This window comes from Ovis canadensis, chromosome 4 (assembly GCF_042477335.2).
Source record: "Ovis canadensis isolate MfBH-ARS-UI-01 breed Bighorn chromosome 4, ARS-UI_OviCan_v2, whole genome shotgun sequence".
NCBI classification, from domain to species: Eukaryota; Metazoa; Chordata; class Mammalia; order Artiodactyla; family Bovidae; genus Ovis; species Ovis canadensis.
Genome location: NC_091248.1, coordinates 20,331,975 through 20,356,440, shown reverse-complemented (window position 1 = coordinate 20,356,440; position 24,466 = coordinate 20,331,975). Strand labels below are relative to the sequence as shown.

General features: G+C 37.1%; 1 protein-coding gene across 5 annotated transcripts in view; it reads right to left on the bottom strand.

Annotated features, from left to right (window-relative positions):
- The window catches only part of ZPBP (zona pellucida binding protein), a 129,003-nt gene that overhangs the window by 49,696 nt on the left and 54,841 nt on the right, over nt 1-24,466 (bottom strand). For all 5 annotated transcript variants that reach the window (XM_069587326.1, XM_069587325.1, XM_069587328.1 and 2 more), the window contains one exon: nt 20,438-20,514. In XM_069587326.1, the coding sequence (XP_069443427.1) occupies nt 20,438-20,514 (77 nt within the window). The remainder of the gene's footprint in view (nt 1-20,437; nt 20,515-24,466) is intronic.

The following is a 24,466-nucleotide window of genomic DNA, read 5'->3' as shown; positions in this document are numbered from 1 at the left end:
AATTTCTCCATGGGGAAGTTGAACAGCTTCCTTTGAGTACCATAATCTGTTCCCATGATCATGCCAAGTTAGGTACTAAAAAAGGTGATTAGGAAGGCTTTTACTATTTGCACTACATTAGTCCAGCAAGCCCAGAAAACAACAACTACTTAAAATTATGGAACTCCTAGGACAGGCAAAAATGCTATACATTATAAAGGATCAGATTTAGACTGGAGCTCCAATAACCATGAGGGGAGAATTCATTATGTACCAGCTATTACAAACAATACACTTCTAAGATAGAATCTGTTGGAAAACTTTGGTTAACACCTATATTTGGGAATCTCTTTAGAAAATGACTAGAGCCATCAAATAGGACTAGAATTAAGAAGCAAAACTAAAACAAAACAAAACAAAGAAAAGAAAAGAAAAGGAGATAGAAGCTTAAGGTATCTTGAATGAAATGGAAAGAACTGTGAATTTGCACAGAAAAAACTGGTAATCTTGGTGCTCAGTGAGCAAATGAGAGGTAAGGTATCCAGATCTTACAGGAGAATGTTCCAATGTCCATATCTTACAGGAGAATGTCCTTTTTAACTGTTGAAGAAGATTAAATGAAAACACAAAGTCATCCCTCTCATGGTAGGAACACCAACACAAATGATGTATACACACTCAGATCACGAAGGAAAGCAAAAGGTTATACAACAGTTTGAATTCCTTGGAAGGTGGAATCCACTCCTAAGAAGCATAACCAATCCTAGAACTTTAGAATAAAGAAAAATTAAATTTGCAATGTAGAGTCTACATGAGTCCTGAAGCAACAGGCAAAAGGATCAACTCTTCACTCAGAGTTGGTCACTGAAGTGGTAGTTGTTCCATAGGAAATGAAACCTGCACTGGAACACGAGATTCTTTAGAAGAAAGGTGAAAGATAATTCATAATTCAGGTTTTAAACTTATTAGAGATTTAGCTGTCATATTAAGGTTTTTATAGTAGTATATTTCTAACTGATAAAAGCAGACAAGATGGAAGTAGAGGACAGAAATGACATTTAAAAATACAGAAAAAGATTTCCCATTTCCAACCATATGATGCACCAGATATTCTGGAAAATCCTCCTGCTAAAAATCACCTAAGTGAATATAACAGAGCAAAGACTTTGTGTAGCTATGTTTCAACAACAAGAGAGAAAAAAAAGCAAAAAGGAAGACATGGAGAAAAAGAAGCTAAAATGAAAATTGCAAACCAAATATTAGCTACTATTAATGATGTGGATCACAATAAACTGTGGAAAATTCTGAAAGAGATGGGAATACCAGACCACCTGACATGCCTCTTGAGAAATCTGTATGCAGGTCAGGAAGCAACAGTTAGACAGGACATGGAACAACAGACTGGTTCCAAATAAGAAAAGGAGCACATCAAGGCTGTATATTGTCACCCTGCTTATCTAACTTATATGCAGAGTATATCACGAGAAATGCTGGGCTCATGGAAGCACAAGCTGGAAACGAAACTGCCAGGAGAAATATCAATAACCTTAGATATCCAGATGACACCACCCTTACGGCAGAAAGTGAAGAAGAACTAAAGAGCCTCTTGATGAAAGTGAAAGAAGAGAGTGAAAAAGTTGGCTTAAAGCTCAACATTCAGAAAACGAAGATCATGGCATCCAGTCCCATCACTTCATGGGAAATAGATGGGGAAACAGTGGAAACAGTGTCAGACTTTATTTTGGGGGGCTCCAAAATCACTGCAGATGGTGACTGCAGCCATGAAATTAAAAGACGCTTACTCCTTGGAAGGAAATTTATGACCCACTTAGATAGCATATTCAAAAGCAGAGACATTATTTGTCAACAAAGGACCGTCTAGTCAAGGTTACAGTTTTTCCATTGGTCGTGTACAGATGTGAGAGTTGGACTATAAACAAAGCTGAGAGCTGAAGAATTGATGCTTTTGAACTGTGGTGTTGGAGAAGACTCTTGAAAGTCCCTTGGACTGCAAGGAGATCCAACAAGGCCATCCTAAAGGAGATCAGTTCTAGGTGTTCATTGGAAGGACTGATGTTGAAGCTGAAACTCCAATACCTTGGCCACCTGGTGCCAAGGGTTGACTCCTTTGAAAAGACTCTGATGCTGGGAAAGATTGAGGGCAGGAGGAGAAGGGGACGACTGAGGATGAGATGGCTCGATGGCATCACTGACTCAATGGACATGGGTTTGGGTAGGCTCCAGGAGTTGGTGATGGACAGGGAGGCCTGGTGTGCTGTGGTTCATGGGGTTGCAAAGAGTCAGACATGACTGAGTGAGTGAACTGAACTGAACTGAACTGAATGGTTTGTAGTAGTAGCTAAACTAATGGTTTATCTACTACTAATGACTCAATGATTTGCTTTCAAAGTGGGTATGGGATTTTGTTGTATTTTCTATGAGATATAAAATCACCAAGCCAGAAATTAACATAAAAGTTGGCTTTGCCTGAGAACAATCAAAAGTAAATATAATAACTTTACAGAGAAACACACACAACTTAAGTCAAAGGGGCTGTATCTACTGATAAAGGACTGACAAATACTACTTAGCAGCCAGAATTACGAAGCACAGGATGAAATTAGAAACTACAGAAGAGGAAACAAACTGCCACATGAGACCGTCAAGAGAGTCATACAAGGCAATTTCAGTTACCTAAAATAGAAAAAATGACACCAAGGATCCTTAAAACACATAAAGATAAAGAAGTGGTAATGAAAACACAGTAAAGGAAATTTCTATCATTATAAAAGAGAAAGTCTATCTGAAAAACAACCTTACATTACAGTTAATAAAGGGAGAAAAAACAGACTGGAATTAAAAACTGTGGAAAGACTGAACATCGGATTAGGCCAAGCTGCAGCAAGAATAATTAAACACAATAAATACCTAAAGAAAACACACAGAATAAGGAACATATAAAACATATAAAAAAGTAAGAGAGAGAGAGAAATCAACGAGATAATCTGAAACATACTAAATAGGAGCTGCAGAGAAGCAAATGGGGTAAAAGGTAATCTCCAAAACTGTTCAGGCAGAAAAATTTTCCAGAATTGAGAAAGCAGTGAGTCTTCAGATTTCAGTGGAACAACAAATACAGGAGGAAGGAAAAATGACATGAAAGGAAAGAGAGACGCAAGAGTAAATGGAAAGCAAAGAAACGGATAAAACTGTTGGTGAATCTAAACAGACACTGACGTTTTGAAATAATCTTAATAATAAGTGAAAAAAATTTTAAAAGAACTAAAATATTATGGAACAAAAACTTTAGAGATGAAGGCAGGTCATGAGTTAAAGGTCTTTAAGGTGCTTACACTTTTTTGGAAGGTACTATATACACTAAGTAACTTTTGGTTCTGCTATTAAGAATGTTAAAATTTGAAGCAAATCCACACAAAAAGAATGAAAAAATATATAAGTTACAAAGAAATAAAAATAAATGCGAGGAGCAAACCTTGAAGAGTAAAAAACCAGGTTAAATGATAAGTAATGGAACAATAAAAACCCATCTACATAAAGCAGTACTACGATTTAAAAACAATAAAGCAAAAAGAGGGCAATGCCAAACAATGTTCAAACTAGTGTACAACTGCTATATACAACTCATGTCATATGCTAGTAAGGTTATGCTCAAAATCCTACAGGCAAGCCTTGGCAGTACCTGAACCGAGAACTTCCAGATGTGTAGTAGCAGTAGTGTTAGCCCTCAGTCATGTTCAAATCTTTGTGACCCCATGGACCACGTGATACCAGGCTCCTCTGTCCATGGGACTCTTAAGGCAAGAATACGGGAGTGGGCTGCCATTCCCTTCTCCAGGGGATATTCCCGACCTAGGGATTGAGCCGAGGTCTCCTGCACTACAAGCAGATTCTTTACCATATGAGCTATAGGGAAGCCCAGGCATACAAATTGAGTTTAAAAAGGAAGATGAACAAGTGATCACATTGTCAAAATTTGTTGGATCATAGGAAAAGCAAGAGAACTCCAGAAAAACATCTACTCCTGCTTCATTGACTACACTAAATCTTTCAACTGTGTAGATCACAAGAAACTGCAGAAAATCTTAAAGAGATAGGAATACCAGACCACCTTAGAGGTTTCCTGAGAAACCTCTATGAGGGTCAAGAAACAACAGAACTGCACATGGAACAGTGGACTGGTTCAAAACTGGGAAAGCAGTAAGACAAGGCTACCTATTGCCACCCTGCGTATTCAACTTTCATGCAGAGTACATCATGTAAAATGCCAGGCTAGAAACAAGACTGCCAGAGAAATATCAAAAACCTCAGATATGCTGATGACACCATCCTAATGGTAGAAAGTGAAGAGGAACTAAAGAGGCTCTTGATGAGGGTGAAAAAAAGAGTGAAAAAGCCGGCTTAAAACTCAACATTTAAAAAACTAAGACCATAGCAACTCGTCCCATCACTTCATGGCAAGAAGAAGGGGAAAGAGTGGAAGCAATGACAGATTTTATTTTCTTGGGCTCCAAAATCACTGTGGACAACGACTGCAGCCATGAGATTAAAGACCCTTGCTCCTTAGAAGGAAAGCTATGACAAATCTAGACAGCATATTCAAAAGCAAAGACATCACTTTACTGACAAAAGTCTGTAGAGTGAAAACTATGGTTTTTCCAGTAGTCATGTAAGGATGTGAGAGTTGGACCATAAAGAAGACTGGGCACTGAAGGAGGATGCTTTTGAACTGTGGTGTTGGAGAAAACTCTTGAGAGTTCCTTGGATGGCAAAGAGATCAAACCAGTCAATCCTAGAGGAAATCAACCCTGAATATTTATTGAAAGGACTGATCCTGAAGCTGAAGCTCCAATACTTTGGCCACCTGATACAAAGAGTCAACTCATCAGAAAAGATCCTGATGCTAGGGAAGACTGAAGGCAAAAGGAGAAGAGGGAGGCAGAGGATGAAATGGTTAGCTAGCATCATGGACTCAATGGACATGAAGCTGAGCAAACTTTGGGAGACAGTGAAGCACAGGGAAGCCTGGAGTGCTGCAGTCCATGGGGTCACAAAGAGTTGGACATGACTTAGCAACTGAACAAAAACAACAACACAAAGCAATGAACAAGACTGTAAAATAGTAGCACTAAAGAAAAGGTTACAACAGATATGACAAAAAGGGAAAAAATGGAGATATGGTGGATTTAAATCCAAATGGCAGATAATTTAAATGTAACTGGTCTAAATATTCTAACTGAGAGGCAGGGATTGTTAACAGTTAATAGTTCAGCAGAATAGCAGAACAAGAGGTTCATTTCCACTGCACAAAAACTCTGATTTGACAACCATTCAGGGATGAAAATACTTTTCTAAGAACTAGTGATTATAGCAGAAAGGCTCCAGCATTCCCATGGACAACAAAGCCCAAGATCAGACCTACTGAAAATTTTAAGAGAAACAGTTTTACTTTGACCACGTCACCACTTCCCCAGGTCATCAACACTCGTCGCCAGGAGAGATCTCTCTAACTCACAACTTCTCCCTTAGGGGAAAGAACATGAAAAGTAAAAGTCTGATGGTCTCAGCCTTTGTGTCATTCCCCACAAGGACTGCTTCTGGATGAGAAGAAAAGGGATGGAAACCCATGGCACCTAGCATGTATGCCCCCACAGACAGCACACAGATGTAAGCAGCCAGTACAGAATCCAGCAACTAGTTTAATGCTACAAAATTTGGTAAAGGCACACAACCCTGAGACTGTCCCTTCAGGAGAGAAGAGAGATGGAGCTTGCACTCCCTGGCTCAGAATTTACATGCTACACTGGAGAAGAGAAAAAGGTGACTCTCGAGCACTTGGCATGACTCAGCATGCAACAGAGAAGGAGCAAAGTCCAAGACATCCCCTTCAGGAAGGAAGGAGAGAAACAGAAAATTCACAAAAAGTCTTGACATTTCACGCAGTGCTGTCTAGAAAAGGACTGGTTTGCACTTACCTGATATGACTCTCAGAACCTAATAGGACTCAGTGAGACTGAGAGAAGAAACAATTCGAAACATCCTCCACACCCGCAAGGAAAAAGTAAGAGCTGAGAAAAAAGGCTTGAGAGACACCTAGAAGCTCTCATCTGGTAAAGGCCATTATCCCTGGAAGCCAGAATGCAAAGATTGAAGAGGAAACTTTCCTTTAAATGCCCAGGCACCAACGCAAGGCTACCAGGATCACAAGAATCAAGAAAACATGACACCATAGAAGAATGAAAAAAAAGGTCAAATAACCAGCTGCAAAGATATAAAAATCTATGGATTGCCTAAAAAGAATTCAAAATGATCTTAAAGAAACTCAGTAAGCTACACTGAGAGACAAACATCCAAAAAATAATGTGTATACATATAGATAAATACAAAACTCAAGAAGTGGAACAAAGAAACACAAACCATAAAAAAGAATTTAACAGAAATTTTAGCAAGAAGAATATAGTGAGTGAACTTGAAAATTCAACAGAGAGAGTTTCAAAGGCAGACTCAAACAAAAAAAAAAAGAATCAGTGAATTAAAGGCAGATCATTTGAAATTACCCAGTCACAGAAACAAAAAGAAGAAAAGAGTAAAGAAATCCAATGAAACTCACTTGACATCATCATTAAATCAGTACATGCACTAGGGAGTTCCCTCAAGAAGAGGAAGTACCAGTAAGCTTATTTCAAAAAATAATGCCAAAGAAATCTGCAGAGGGAATGGACATTCAGATTTATAAACCTCAGATAAAAACAAATATGTTGTCCTAAAGAAAACTACACCAAGAAACAATGTTATTAACATTAACAAGAACGAAGCTAGAGAAAAGAAATTCATCAAATAAAGGGGACATTCTCCTCCTCAAATAATACTATCAGAGGATATCCTGGCACAAACCTTTTAGGTCAGGAGAGTATATGGTAATAACAGTCAAACTGTGGAAACAAGGCTATGAACCGAAAATATCGACTGTTCTGTTGTTGTTCAGTCACTAGGTCGTGGTCCTTTCTTTGCAACCCTATGTACTTCACCAACTGCCAGAGTTTGCTCAACACCATGTTCATTGAGTCCATGATGCTGTCTACACATCTCATCTGCTGCTGCCCCTTTATCCTTCTGCCCTCTATCTTTCCCAGTATGAGGGTCTTTTCCGATGGGTCGGCTCTTGTATCAGGTTACCAAAGTAATGGAGCTTCACATCAGTCTTTTCAATGAATATTCAGGGTTGATTTCCTTTAGGATTTACTGGCTTGACATACTTTCAGTCCAAGGGACTCTCAGGAGTCCTTTCTGGTATCACAACTTGAAAGTACCAATTCTTTGGCCCTCAGCTTTCTTTATGGTCTAACTTTAATGTCCATACATGACTACTGAAAAAAAAATAGCTTTGACTATATGGAACTTCATTAGCAAAGTGATCTCTCTGTTTTTTAATACACTGTCTAGGTTTGTCATAGCATTTCTTCTAAGGAGCAAGGGTCTTTTAATATCATGGCTGCAGTCACCTCAGCAGTGATTTTGGAGCCCAAGAAAATAAAATCTATCACCGTTTCAATTTCTTCCCCATCTATTTGCCATGAAGTAATGGGACTGGATGCCATGATTTTAGTTTTTTGAATGCTGAGTTTTAAGCCAGCTTTTTCACTCTCCTCTTTCATTTTTATCAAAAAGCTCTTCAGTTCCTCTTTACTTTCTACCATTAGAGTGGAACTATCTGCACATCTGAGGCTGTTGAAATTTCTCCAAGCAGTCTTTATTCTAGCTTGTGATTCATTCAGCCCAGCATTTTGCATGATGTGCTCTGCATAGAAGTTAAATAAGCAGGGTGACAATATATAGCCTTGTCTTACTCCTTCCCTCCTTCCCACTCCCCACATCCGAGGTCAGAGGCGGAAGCTGAGACAAGCTACCCCACGGCAAAGGAGCGCCAGCTGTGCAGGCACAGGAGGGCCGAGAGGAGCTACTCAATGTTAGTGGTCAGGAGGGGCAAGTCATCCAAGGTAACGAGCAGTGGCTGTGCTTTTCTGGAGCAGCTGTGAAGAAATACCCCATGTCCAAGAGAAACCCAAGTAAGACAGTAGCTGCTAAGAGAGGGCATCAGAGGGCAGACACACTGAAACCACAATCATAGAAAATTAGCCAATCTGATCACATGGACCACAGCTTTGTCTAACTCAGTGAAACTAAGCCATGCCGTGTGGGGCCACCCAAGATGGACGGGTCATGGTGGAGGTCTGACAGAATGTGGTCCAATGGGGAAGGGAATGCAAACCACTTCAGTATTCTTGCCTTGAGAACCCCATGAACAGTATGAAAAGGCAAAATGATAGGACACTGAAAGAGGAACTTGCCAGGTCAGTAAGTGCCCAATAAGCTACTGAAGATCGGTGGAGAAATAACTACAGAAAGAATGAAGGGATGGAGCCAAAGCAAAAACAATACACAGTTGTGGATGTGACTGGTGACAGAAGCAAGGTCCAATGCTGTAAAGAGCAATATTGCATAGGAACCTGGAATGTCAGGTCCATGAATCAAGGCAAATTGGAAGTGGTCAAACAAGAGATGGCAAGACTGAATGCTGACATTCTAGGAATGTCTAAAATGGAATGGAATGGGTGAATTTAACTTAGTTGACCATTATATCTACTACTGCGGGCAGGAATCCCTTAGAAGAAATGGAGTAGCCATCATGGTCAACAAGATTCCAAAATGCAGTACTTGGATGCAATCTCAAAAATGACAGAATGATCTCTGTTCGTCTCCAAGGCAAACCACTTAATATCACAGTGATCCAAGCCTATGCCCCAACCAGTAACGCTGAGAAGCTGAAGCTGAACAGTTCTATGAAGACCTGTAAGACCTTGTAGAACTAACACCCAAAAATGATGTCCTTTTCATTATAGGGGACTGGAATGTAAAAGTAGGAAGTCAAGATACACCTGGACTAACAGGCAAATTTGGCCTTGAAATACAGAATGAAGCAGGGCAAAGGCTAATAGAGTTTTGCCAAGAGAATGCACTGGTCATAGCAAACACCCTCTTCCAACAACACAAGAGAAGACTCTACGCATGGACATCACCAGATGGTTGACATCAAAATCAGATTGATTATATTCTTTGCAGCCAAAGATGAAGAAGCTTTATACAGTCAGCAAAAATAAGACCAGGAGCTGACTGTGGCTCAGATCATGAACTCCTTATTGCCAAATTCAGAATTAAATTGAAGAAAGTAGAGAAAACCACTAGACCATGAATAATCAAAGTATGACTGTATAATCAAATCCCTTATGATTATACAATGGAAGTGAGAAATAGATTTAAGGGACTAGATGTGATAGATAGAGTGCCTGATGTACTATGGACGGAGGTTTGTGACATTGTACAGGAGACAGGGATCAAGACAATCCCCATGGAAAAGAAATGCAAAAAAGCAAAATGGCTGTCTGAGGAGGGCTTACAAATAGCTGTGAAAAGAAGAGAAGCAAAAAGCAAAAGAGAAAAGGAAAGATATTCCCATTTGAATGCAGAGTTCCAAAGAATAGCAATGAGAGATAAAAAAGCCTTCCTCGGAGATCAATGCAAAGAAATAGAGGAAAATAACAGAATGGGAAAGACTAGAGATCCCTTCAAGAAAATTAGAGATACCAAGGGAACATTTCATGCAAAGATGGGCTCAATAAAGGACAGAAGTGGTATGGACCTAACAGAAGCAGAAGATATTAAGAAGAGGTGGCAAGAATACACAGAAGAACTGTACAAAAAAGATCTTCATGACCCAGATAATCACAATGATGTGATCACTCACCTAGAGCCAGACATCCTGGAATGTGAAGTCAATTGGGCCTTAGAAAGCATCACTATGAACAAAGCTAGTGGAGGCGATGGAATCCCAGTTGAACTATTTCAAATCCTGAAAGATGATGCTATGAAAGTGCTACACTCAATATGCCAGCAAATTTGGAAAACTCAGCAGTGGCCACAGGACTGGAAAGGCAATGCCAAAGAATGCTCAAACTACTGCACAATTGCACTCATCTCACATGCTATAAAGTAATGCTCAAAATTCTCCAAGCCAGGCTTCCAGATGTTCAAGCCAGTTTTAGAAAAGGCAGAGGAACCAGAGATCTCCTAAAGGAGATCAGTCCTGGTAGTTCATTGGAAGATATGGTGCTGAAGCTGAAACTCCAATACTGTGCTCACCTAATGAGAAGGGTTGACTCATTGGAAAAGACCCTGATGCTGGGAGGGATTAGGGGAAGGAAGAGAAGGGGACGACAGAGGATGAGATGGCTGGATGGCATCACTGACTCGATGGACATGAGTTTGGGTAAACTCCGGGAGTTGGACAGGGAAGCCTGGTGTGCTGCGATTCATGGGGTCACAAAGAGTTGGACACGACTGAGCGAATGAACTGAACTGAACTGAACTGAACTGAACTACTTCCTTAATTTTGAACCAGTCTGCAGTTCCATGTGCAGTTCTAACTGTTGTTTCTTGACCCTCATATAGGTTTCTCAGGAGACAAGTAAGGTGGTCTTGTATTCCCGTTGCTTTAACCATTTTCCACAGTTTGGTGTGATTCACATAGTCAAAGGCTTTAACACAGTCAATGAAGCAGAAGTAGATTCAGGAATTCCCTTGCTTTCTCTATGATCCAACAAATGTTGGCAATTTGATCTCCTGTTCCTCTTTCCTTAAACCAGTTTGTACATCTGGAAGTTTCTGTTCCATGTACTGCTGAACCCTAGCTTGAAGGATTTTGAGGACAACCTTACTAGTATGTGAAATGAGTGCAACTGTTGGTAGTCTGAACCCTCTTTCGCACTGTCCTTCTTTGGGACTGAAATGAAAACTGACCTTTTCCAGTCCTGTGGCCTCTGTTGAGTTTTACAAATTTGCTTGTATACTGAGTGTAGCACTTTCACAGCATCCTCTTTTAAGATTTAAGATTAGAAATAGTTCAGCCAGAATTCCATCACCTCCACTAGCTTTGTTGTAGTAATGCTTCCTAAGACCTACTTTATTTCATACTTCAGGATGTCTGGCTTTGAGTGAGTGACGGTTATCTGGGTCATTAAGACCATTTTTGTATAGTTCTGTGTATTCTTGCCACCTCTTTTTTTTAAAAAAACAGGTGAAATTAGTTTATTTTAGGAATACATTTAATCCAGTATATCAACATACATCATAACATGAAATCAATGAAAATTATTGATATAATTTGCATCTTTATTTTTACAGTAAATCTCTGAAATTCTATGTATATTTTATACATAAAAACATTTCAGTTTCAACTAGATGTTTTTTCTCTTTGTAAAAAATTTATTTTTAACTGGAGGATAATTACTTTACAATATTGTATTGATTTCCACCAGAGATCAACATGAATCAGCCATAGGTATATGTATGTCCACTCCCTTTTGAACCTCCTTCCTTCATCCCACCCCATCCCACCTCCCTAGGTTGTCACCAAGTCCCAGTTTCAGTTCCCTGAAGCATAAGGCAAATTCCCACTGGCTGTCTATTTTACATACGGCAGTGTATACATCTCCATGCTACTCTCTCCATTTGTCCCATTCTCTCCTTCCCTCATCCCTGACCCCCGTGTCCATGTTTGTTCTCTATATCTGCATCACCATTGCTGCCCTGCAACTAGGTTCATCAGCACTATTCTTTCTAGATTCCATATATATGCAGTAATACATGATACTTGTTTTTCTTTCTGACTTAGTTCACTGTATAACAGGCTCTAGGTTCATCCACCTCATCAGCACTGACTCAAATGCATTCCTTTTTAAGACTGAGTAATAGTTGCTTATATATATGTACCACAGCTTCTTTATCCATTCACCTGTTGATGGACATTTAGAATGTGTCCATGTGCTAGCTATTGTAAACAGTGCTGCAATGAACACTGGGGTACATGTGTCGTTTTCAATTTGGTTTTCTCAGGGTATATGCCCAGTACTGGGATTCTTGGGTCATATGGTAGTTTTTATTCCTAGCTTTTTAAGGAATCTCCATACTGTTTTCTGTAGTGGTTGTATCAATTACATTTCCACCAACAAAGCCACCTCTGCTTAGTCTCTTCTGCTTCTGTTAGGTACTTACCATCCTGTCCCTTATTACATCCATCCTTGGATGAAATGTTCCCTTGATATCTCCAATCTTCTTGAAGAGATTGTTAGTCTTTCCCATTCTATTCTCTGCATTGTTCATGTAAGAAGGTCTTATTTCTCTTTGCTATTCTCTGGAACTGTGTATTCAGTTGGGTGCACCTTTCCCTTAGCTTTGCCTTTCGCTTCTCTTCTTTCCTCAGCTATTTGTAAAGCCTCCTCAGACAACCACTTTACCTTCTTGCATTTCTTTTTCTTTGGGATGGTTTCGATCATTGCCTCCTGTACAATATTATAAACTTCTGTCCATAGTTGTTCAGGCACTCTGTCTACCAGATCTAATCTCTTGAATCTATTCATCAACTCCACTGTATAATCATAAGGGATATGACTTAGGTCATACCTGAATGGCCTAGTGGATTTCCCTATTTTCTTTAATTTAAGCCTGAATTTTGCAATAAGGAGCTCATGATCTCTCATGGCGAAGGAGCATGTGTAACTCAACGAAGCCACAAGCCAAACCATGCAGAGCTGCCCAAGAAGACAGTTCACAGTGAAGAGTTCTGACAAAATGTGTTCCTCTAAAAGAGAAAATGGCAAACCACTCCAGGGTTCTTGCTGTGAGAACCCCATGAACAGTATGGAAAGGCAAAAAGATATGACAGGTGAATCGCCCATTAGGGAGTAGCCCCCTAATGTGCTACCTGAGAAGAGTTGGGGGCAATTACTAATAGCTCCAGAAATAATGAAGTGGCTGGACAAAAGCAGAAATTATACTCAACTGTGGATGTGCCTAGTGGTGAAAGCAAAGTCCAATGCTGTATAATATTGCATAGGAACCTGGAACATTAGGTCCATGAATCAAGATAAACTGGACATGGTCAAACAGGAGATGGCAAATGTGAACACTGACATCTAAGGAATCAGTGAACTAAAATGGACACGAATGGGTGAATTTAATTCAGATTACCATTGTATCTACTTCTAAAGGCAAGAATTTTTTAGAAGAAATGGAGTAGCCTCATTGTGAACAAAAGAATTCAAAATGCAGTAACTTGGGTGCAGTCTCAAATATGACAGAATGATATCGATTCACTTCCAAGGCAAACCATTCAACATAACAGTAATCCAAGTCTATGCCCCAACCACTAATGCTAAAGAAGTTGAAGTTGAACAGTTCTATGAAGATTTACAAGACCTTCCAGAAGTAACACCAAAAAAAGATGCCCTTTTCATCATAAGGGATTGGAATGCAAAAGTAAGAAGTCAAGAGATACTTAAAATTAACAGGTAAGTTTGGCCTTGGATTACAAAATGAAGCAGGGTAAGGCTAACAAAGTTTTGTCAAGAGAACACACTGGTCATAGCAAACAAACTTTTCCAACCACACAAGAGATGACTTTACATGTGGACATCACCAAATGGTCAGTACCAAAATCAGATTGATTCTATTGCAGCCAAAGATGGAGAAGCTGTATGTATGTGTGTGTATATCTGTAAAAGGGTATATATCTGTAAAACTATAATTTTAAATGAAGGAGACATAAAGAATTTCCTAGACAAATAAACCTAAAAGCGTTTAACAGCACTAGAAGTCCGACTATATATACAAGCATACATCTGCAAAACCGTATATCTATAAAAGTATATAATATAAAGGAGACATGAAGAATTTTCTTGATGAACAAAGTTTAATGAAAGAGTTTAATACCACTAGAAGTCTGAGTATCTCAGTGCTCTGCCCTGGTGAGTGCACTGCCTTATAAGAAGTGATAGAGAGTCCAACAAGCTAATTGAAAGAGCATTTTAAAGCAACATAAAAAAGTATAAACCTCACAGCAAACATAGAATAATTTAACACTATATGGATGACACATATATCACATTTTAAACCAGTACGAAAGAGAAAAAAGTATAATAAAGAGAAAAAAGTACAAAAACATTAGCATAAAAATCTATATTTACATGCACAATATAAAAGATGCAAATTGTGACATCAATAACATACCAGGTCAAGGATGAGTATAAATATAGACTTTTGTATGCAATTGAAGTTATCAGCGTAAAATAGACTATTATTACTAAAATATTTATATATAAGCTTGATGGTAACCACAGAGAAAATATCTTTTAAAAAAAGAAAGGAATCAAAGTGTATCAATGCAAAAAAAAAAAAGCATCAAATAACAAAGAAAGACAGCAACTTTGGAAGAAAGGAACAAAAGAACTACAAAACATACAGAAAATAATTATCAAAATGACAATCGTAGGCCCTTACCTATCAATAATAATCTTAAGTGTAAACTGATTAAACTCTTTACCATAGCTTAATGGATAAAACAAGATGATCCAACTACTTGCTCTCTACAGAGATTAACTTTAGAGTTCACTACACCTCACTGAGAGGCTGAAAGTGAAACATGGAAAACGATATCCTGACTTAAATGCATTCGGTGTTTCAGTTCAGTTCAGTTGCTCAGTCATGTCCGACTCTTTGCTACTCCACGAATCACAGCACAGCAGGCCTCCCTGTCCATCACCAACTCCCGGAGTTTACTGAAACTCATCTCATCCTCTGTCATCCCCTTCTCCTCCTGCCCCTAATTCCTCCCAGCATCAGAGTCTTTTCCAATGAGCCAACTCTTTGCATGAGGTGGCCAAAGTACTGGAGTTTCAGCTTTAGCATCATTCCTTCCAAAGAACACCCAGGACTGATCTCCTTTAGAATGGACTGGTTGGATGTCCTTGCAGTCTAAGGGACTCTCAAGAGTCTTCTCCAACACCACAGTTCAAAAGCGTTAATTCTTTGGCGCTCAGCTTTCCTCATAGTCCAACTCTCACATCCATACATGACCACAGGAAAAACCATAGCCTTGACTAGATGGACCTTTGTTGGCAGAGTAATGTCTCTGCTTTTGAATGTGCTGTCTAGGTTGGTCATAACTTTCCTTCCAAGGAGTAAGTGTCTTTTAATTTCATGGCTGCAATCACCATCTGCAGTGATTTTGGAGCCGAGAAAAATAAAGTCTGACACTGTTTCCACTGTTTCCCTGTCTATTTGCCATGAAGCGATGGGACCAGATGCCATGATCTTCGTTTTCTGAATGTTGAGCTTTAAGCCAACTTTTTCACTCTCCTCTTTCACTTTCATCAAGAGGCTTTTGAGTTCCTCTTCACTTTCTGCCATAAGGGTGGTGTCATCTGCATATGTGAAGTTATTGATATTTCTCCTGGCAATCTTGATTCCAGCTTGTGCTTCTTCCAGCCCAGCATTTCTCATGTTCTCACTGGGTGTATATAAATACCCAATGCATTTAAATAAATGTATAAAGCAATTACTGACAGATCTGAAAGCAAGAATAGGCATCAGTACAATAATAATAGACTTCAATACTCCAATTTGAATAACCAACAATATATTCAGAGAGCAAATCACTAAAGAACCATCAGGCTTGAACAATACAACAGATCACGTGAACTTAACAGATACACAGAATGTTCCAAATGAACTTAAGATACATGGAATGCTCCAGAGAATGTTCCAATGTCAGCAGAAGAATATGTATTCTTCTCAAGTGCACACAAACATTCTACAAGATGGATCACAAAACATGTCATTATGAATATGGAAAATACTAAACTCAAACGAAGTATTATCTTCCAACCACAATGAAATGAACCTAGAAATCAATAACAGGAGGAAAATGAAACAATTTACAAATATGTGGAATTTAACATATCCTGGAACCATGGGTCACAGAAGGCAAATAAGAAAATATCATGAAACAAATGTAAACAAAACAAAATACTAAAATTTATAAGATGCAGAAAAAGCAACATTACAAGGTACATTAACAACAATAAAAGCCTACATTAGAAAAAAAGAAAAATATCAAATAAACAACCTAACTTTATATCTGAAGAAACCAGAAAAAGAAAGACAAATGAAACTCAAAGTTAGAAGAAATAAATAAATACATAAATAATACTAGAGAAGAAATAAACTATAAAAGAGAAAAACAATAGAACAATGAGGAAACCAAGAGCTGTTTTTTAAAAAATAATCTAAAAAGACAAACAATTATCAAGACCAACAACAACAAAAAAGAGAACACTTGAATAAATAAAATCAGAAATGTAAGGGGACATATTACAACTGATACCACAGAAAGATAAAAGGTGATAAAGGACTATTATGAAAAACTATATGCCAATAAACTGACCAAGTTAGAATATATAGCAAATTCCTATAAACATACAAAATATAGAGACTGAATTAAAAATTTTAAAAAACAAAAAAGACAAACAGATCAATAACAAGAAGACTGAACCAGTTATCAAAAACCAACTAGCTAAAGAACTCCAGGACCAGATGTCTGATACATGAATTATACCAAATATTTAAAGAATTAATACCAAAACTGCTTAAATTTCATTCAAAAAATGGAAGAGTGAACACTTCCAAACAACGTTTTGTGAGGCCAGTACCACTCTGATACCAAAACCAAAGACACCAAAATTTAACAAAAAATTATAATATTATTGATTAACACACATATAAGAATCCTCAACTAAACACTAGAAAATCAAATTCAACAACATATTAAAAGGATCATATACCATGACCAAGTGAGATGTATCCCTGTGATGCAAGGATCTTTCAACACACACAAATCAGTCATTAACAGAATGAAAAATAGAAATCATGTATTATCACAATAGATGTAGAAAAGCATGATTTCACATCCATTCATAAAGAAATTTCTCAGTAAAGTAAGTATTAGGAACTTACTTAAACACAACACTGTAATTAAGTTCATATACAAAAATTCCACAGTTAGCATCATATTCAAAAGTGAAAAACTGAGTTTTTTGTCTAAGAGCAGGACAAAGAAGCAGTTTGCCACTTTAATTTCAGAGTACTGAAATTCCTAAGGAGAACAATTAGAAAAGAAAAACAAGTAAGAGGCATCTAAATCTGACAGGAAGAAGTAAAATCTTCTCTATTTGCAGATGACATGTTCATATATGCAAGAAACTCTAAGGACTCCAAAAGAGAATCTTAGAATTAGCACATTCAGTAAAAGCTGCATGATATAAAAACAACAGAAGAAAAGCTGCATTTCTATACATAAGCAAGAAACTATCTAAAAAGGAAATCAAGAAAATAATAACATTTACATGAATACCAAGAAAAAATAATATACTTATAAATAATACAAAGTACAAAGATGAGAGACTTGTACATCAAAAACTATAAAACACTGATGCGAGAATTTTTTTTTTCAATAAATTGAAAGACACCGTACCTTCAGATGGAAGAATATTGTAAAAATGTCCAGAATATCTAAAGGGATATAGACATTCAATGCAATGTTTCCAAATCCCAATGGCATTCCTCCCCCCACCGCCACCAAAAATAAATTCATCTGGAACTACAAAATATACCAAAGAGTCAAAGCAACTTTGAGTAAGATAAATAAAGCTGAAAGCATCACATGTTCTGATTTCAAATTACTTTACAAAGCTATATTGACCAAAACAATATGATACTGGCATAAAAACAGACATACTGATCAATGAAACAGAATAGACTATTCCGAAACAAACCCACATATATATTGCCAACTGGTCTTACACAGAGAGCGAGAGTCAAGAATGTACAATGTTATAAGAATAGTCTCTTCAATAAATGGTGCTGGGCAAATGATTTTTCCAGATGAAGAACAAAAGTAGATCTTTATCTTAAACCTTTCACAAAAACAAATTCAAATATACTAAAGATTTAAATGTAAGGCATGAAACTAAAATATCTAAGAAAATACTGAGAAAAAAAGTTTGATATTGGCCTTAGCAATGACAACCACAAGCCCAGCGGCTGCAACAGCACTCATCTCACACACTAGTAAAGTAATGCTTAAAATTCTCCAAGCCAGGCTTCAGCAATATGTGAACTGTGAACTTCCAGATGTTCAAGCTGGTTTTAGAAAAGGCAGAGGAACCAGAGATCAAATTGCCAACATCCACTGGATCATCGAAAAAGCAAGAGAGTTCCAGAAAAACACCTATTTCTGCTTTCTTGACTATGACTGTGTGGATTACAGTAACTGTGGAAAATTCTGAAAGAGATGGGAATACCAGACCACCTGACCTGCCTCTTGAGAAACCTGTACACAGGTCACAAAGCAACAGTTAGAACTGGACATGGAACAACAGACTGGTTCCAAATAGGAAAGGGAGTACGTCAAGGCTGTACATTGTCACCCTGCTTATTTAACTTCTATGCAGAGTACATCATGAGAAACGCTGGGCTGGAAGAAACACAGGCTGGAATCAAGATTGCCAGGAGAAATATCAATAACCTCAAATATGCAGATGACACCACCCATATGGCAGAAAGTGAAGAGGAACTCAAAAGCCTCCTGATGAAAGTGAAAGAAGAGACCAAAAAAGTTGCCTTGAAGCTCAGCATTCAGAAAACTAAGAGCATGGCATCCAGTCCCATCACTTCATGGCAAATAGATGGGGAAACAGTGGAAACAGTGTCAGACTTTATTATTATGGGCTCCAAAATCACTGCAGATGGTGACTGCAGCCATGAAATTAAAAGACACTTACTCCTTGGAAGGAAAGTTATGACCAACTCAGACAGCCTATTAAAAAGCAGAGACATTACTTTGCCAACAAAGGTCCGTCTAGTCAAGGCTATGGTTTTTCCAGTGGTCACGTATGGATGTGAGAGTCGGACTATAAAGAAAACTGAGCGCTGAAGAATTGACACTTTTGAACTGTGGTGTGGGAGAAGACTCTTAGAGTCCCTTGGACTGCAAGGAGATCCAACCAGTCCATCCTAAAGGACATCAGTCCTGTGTTCATTGGAAGGACTGATGTTGAAGCTGAAACTCCAGTATTTTGGCCACCTCATGTGAAGAGCTAACTCATTTGAAAAGACCCTGATGCTGGGAAAGATTGAGGTCAGGAGGAGAACGGGACGACAGAGGATGAGATTTTTGGATGACATCACTGACTCAGTGGACATGGGTTTGGGTGGACTCCGGGAGTTGGTGATGGACAGGGAGGCCTGGTGTGCTGCAGTTCATGGGGTCTCAAAGAGTTGGACACGAGTGAGTGAGTGAACTGAAATGAACTGAACTGAAGCTGCCTTTTAGGAGGCTAAGTTACTTAGTTGCTCAATTGTGTCTGACTCTTTGCAACCCCATGGACTGTAGCTTGCAAGGCTCCTCTGACCATGGAATTTTCCAGACAAGAATACTGGAGTGGGTGGCCACTGCCTTCTCCAGGGGATTTTCCTGACCCAGGGACTGAACCTAGGTCTCTTGCATTGCAGGTAGATTCTTTACCATCTGAGCCACAAGGGAAGCCCTTCAGGAGGCTTAGTGAGTACTAATTTAAGAAATCTTCTCCTGTCAATTTCACTGGGTAAACATTATAACTATTGACCTATGAAATATGCATTATCTATGATTTTCATAGGAAACTGTCACAATCATCATAATGTAAGTTATTTTATATCCAAAATATTTTAAAATATTATTTTAAATAAAGTGTTCAGGATCATGGTGATTCCCAGGTGGCACTAGTGGTAAAGAATCCGCCTGCAGTGTACCGAGACCTTGGTTCAATCCTGGGGTTGGGAAGGTCTCCTAGAGAAGGGAATGGGTACCCACTCCAGTATTCTTGCCTGGAGAATTCCATGGACAGTGGGGCCTGGCAGGCTACAGTCCATAGGGTTGCAAAGAGAGGAACATGACTGAGAGGAACACTTTCACTTTCAGGATCATTGAAGAGCAATTTGAAGCAGGAAAATCTGCCATAAATTTACTGAGCATAAATAATATGTGAAGTATAATGTAAAAGAGAAACTAAACTAAACTGCTGCCGGGAATTACAGTGTAATTTTCATCCTAAGCATAGATACAAGATGCTGGGTACAGAGCAATATGAACACAGTTAACAAATAGTATAGATCAAATTTATTATTCAGGATGAATAATAGGGACATGGAGAGAATTCTATCTGATTATTAGTTATAATTAATTTGCAATAGCAAATAAGACCATATAAATGGGAAAATCCAATTTCCTAATATAATCAGTTAAAAATGCTAAATTTCAAAGCATTTCTTAAAAACATTAATTCTACTAAATTCTTATTTATTATTTGATGTTATGTGATGAAGTTTTATTTTTATTGTTGACTTCCCTAAGAGTGTGTTTTGAGGGTAGTGGTGATGTGTTTTATAAATAGCTAAGATGCTTACTTACACACTGAGCATGTTCTCTTTTTTCTCACCTCACATAACATACCTTAGATAGTCTTTTGGAAGATTCACAACTATGGTCTGCACATGGCTTGGGTCCTTTTTCAGTGTCTAGAGATGAAACTGAGAAAATAAATCATATTTTATTATGGTTCTAAAGTACTATATTACAATATTTAAATGGCTTTTGAAATATAAAACAGGCCAGGTATCTAATATTTCTATTCCACTAAAAACTAAAGCAATTTTCCAAATGTTAAATCACTCTTTTTAACTAAAAATCTAAGTTAATAATGTGTTTTATGTAAGTCAGGAAAACCTCAGCATTGCAGTAAACTTAAGAATTAATCAACTAATTTGATAGTATTTGGCAATTCATTTCATACAATTTTTGACAATGAAATAGTTTATCTTTTGTACCATATAATGTATACATGTATTTATTTTACCTTTTGCACCATATATGTGGATATATGTATGTGTAAATGTATTTATTCATTCAATAGTCTACTAACTCTACCCATATAATATTGTGCATATCATCTGACTGATGCAATTCTTAATATCCACAGAGATATATCATTATAATACTAGAAAATGAAAGAAGGTGAACTACAGTAGTAGCCACGGTAACTAAAATGAACATGTTCATAAATGAGTGCATTCGTGTACCTATTTATTCATTATGTAGTCATCAAGAGTCTATTACTTACTAAGAGTTAGTCTAGGAGCCTGAAATATATAAGTGATCTACAAACTACAATCTACAAACTCCCTGAATTTTGGAAATTGAATTCTAATCCATAAAATTAGAATAAACAATGATACATGCAAACAATAAGCAATAATCATTAGAGGAACATTTTGTGTTGTAGGGTGATAAATACAAGAAAAGAAAGAGCAAGGAAAGAATTCTATAGCCTACAAAACTGCCCTTCAAGAGTGAGAGCGCAATTAAAACTTTCTTAAATAAGATGAGCTCAGGGAGCTTGTGACCCCTAGACTTGCCAGCAAGAACTGCTCAGGAAAGTCCTAAGGTGAAATGAAAAAACACTAGGTCATAACAGGAAGCTATGTGAAGAGAAATAAAGACCTTGACAAAGGTAAATACATGGACAGGAATAAAAGCTACTATTATTGGATTCAGATTGGACTGTAACAGCGATTTTATATATATGATTTAAGAGTCTAATATACTATACAAAATAATAGTCTAAAAGCTAGTATTATTGTAACTTCTGTTTGTAACTCCACCTTTTGTTTTATATAATTTGAGAAACTAATTCATTTAAAATAATTATTAAGTTATATTTAGGGGCACACAGTTTATAAAATAGTAATTCTATGTCATCAACAACTGAAAAGAGTGGGAATAGAGCTCTTAAGGGAGATTTTTCACATATAGTATAGAAGCTAAGTTTGTGTAATTCATATAGAGTGTTATAAAAATAGGAATGTTAAATGTAATTGCCACAGAACAACAAAGGAAAAAAACTACAAAATATACACAAAAAGAAATGAGAAAGATTTCACATTTAACTACAAAAAGTCAACTAGACAAAAAAGACTATAATGAAGGAAACAAAAAACAAAAGCAAAAAGAAAGTAACAAAATGGCATAGGTAAATCCTGCATTATCAATAATCAATTTAAAAGTAAATGGGTTAAATTCTCAAACCAAATGATAAAGATTTAAGAAAGAATAAAAAACATAATCCAACTATATAATGTCTCACTTAAGAGTTGCTATACTCATGAGAGATAGAATAGACTTAAAATCAAGAAACCGTGTAAGAGACAAATGAAGATACTATATGTTAATAAAAGGTTTAACGTAGCAAGAATATGTAACAATTATAAACACTTACATATAAACCAGACCATGAAAATCTTTGAAGTAAAAATTAACAGAATTCAAAAGAGAAATGCACACGTCTACAGTATTATTTGGAGACTTCAATATCTCATAATAATGGATAGAAGAGTCAGAAAGAAGATAACTGAGGAAATAGAGGTTATTAATAACACAGTAATAACCCCAAATTGGATGACTGTCGTGGTGGATTCTAACAGTCAAAAGAAGAACTGATACCAGTCTTCTCAAACATTTCTAAAAAGTTGAAGAGGAGATAACACTTCTAAACTCATCTTTGAAAACCAGCATTATCTGAACATAAAAGCCAGACAAAGACACTGTAAGAATAGAAAACCACAGATTATAATCCTAATTAACACTGATGCAAAACTCGACAGAAGACTAACAAATCGAATTCAGGTGCTTATTAACAGGATTATATACCAGGAGTAAGCTGGATTTATTGCCAGAATTCAAGAACGGGTCAACATAAAAAAATTAATCATTGTTATATACCACATGAAGAGTGAAGGGGAAAACCCCATAGGAACATCTCATTTGACGCAGGAAAGGCATTTTACAAAGATCAATACAATTTCATGAAGAAAAAGGCTAAAAAATATAGGAATAGGAGGAAAATAACAGAGAACAATAAAACCATATATGAAAATCCATAGCAAACATCATGTTGATGAGCAAAAGACTAAAAACTTCACCTCTACATTAAGGAACAAGCAAGAAGGCGTACACTTGCCATTATATCTCAAGACAGTAATGAAGTTCTAGCCAGTGTATTGTGGCAGGAAAACAAAATAAGAAGTATCTAAACTGGAAAAGAGGTAGGAAAATTATTTCCATTCACAGATGACATGATCTCATATGTAGACATTCAAAGTTTCCAAAAATAAAACTGTAAGAAGCAATAAATAAATGCAGCAAAGCTGCACGATGCAAAGTCAACATGCAAATCAGCTGAATTTCTATGCACTATAGGAAATACCTGTTTGGTGTTATTACAAATGGAATCACTATTATAGCGTCAAAAAGAATAGAATAAAATACTTAGGAATTAACTAAACCAAGGGGACGAAAGACTTACATCATGAAAACTACAAAGCATAATTAAAAGTGAAAGAAGATATAAGTAAATACAAATGCATCCAATGTTCATAGATTGGAAAATATAATATTGCTAAAATGTCAATGCCAGACAAAATCTATAGACTCAATGCAATCAATATCAAAATCCCAAGTACATTTTTTCCAGAAACAGAAAAATCCAATTTAAAATTCATGTGGAATCACAGGGGACTTCATATAGCCAAAACTCCTGAAGAAGACTAAAGCTAGAAATCATAATTCCTGATTTTCATAGTTCATTACAAAGCTGCAGTAACCAAAACAGTGTGTTATTTGCATAAAGACAGAAATATATACTAATGGAATAGACAACACAGAAATAAGCTCTTACATAATTGGTCAAATGATTTTTGACAAGGTGTCAAGACTGTTCAGTGGGGAAAGGACAGTCTTTTAATAAATGGTGCTGAGAAAACTGGATATCCACACGCAAAAGAATGATTTAGGATCCTTAACTAATAGCATATATACAAATTAACTCAAAATGGATCAAGCGTCTAAATATAAGAGCTAAAACTACAAAGTTCTTGGAAGAAAACTTATGGCAAAAGCTTAACTGGACTTGGCAATGGTTTCTTTGATATGTTATCAAGGGTACAAGCAATAAAAGAAAAAGTAGACAAAAATTTGAAAAAAAATATGTGTATCAAAACATAATTTGTCAAAAGGCAACCTACAGAATGTGAGAAAATATTTGCAAATTGCATATCTGCTATGGCATAAAGATACAGAATATTTGGAGAATTCCTAAAACTCAATATAAAAAACCAAACAGATTAAAAAAAATGGGCAATGAACGTGAATAGATATTTCCCCAAATAAGATGTACAAACGGCCCACAAGCTCAGAAAAAGATGTTTAACAAAACCAATTACTAGGGAAATGCAAATCAAAACTATAATAAGACATTATCACATACCCGTTAGGATGATTACGATGAAAATAAAAGACAATAACAAGCTGGTGAAGGTGTGGTGAGCTGGGACTCTTGCGCGCTGTTAGTGGGAACGTAAAATGCTGTAGCTACTGCAGATAACAGTGCAGCAGTTCCTCAATAAAAAAGTGCCATTATGACCTAGG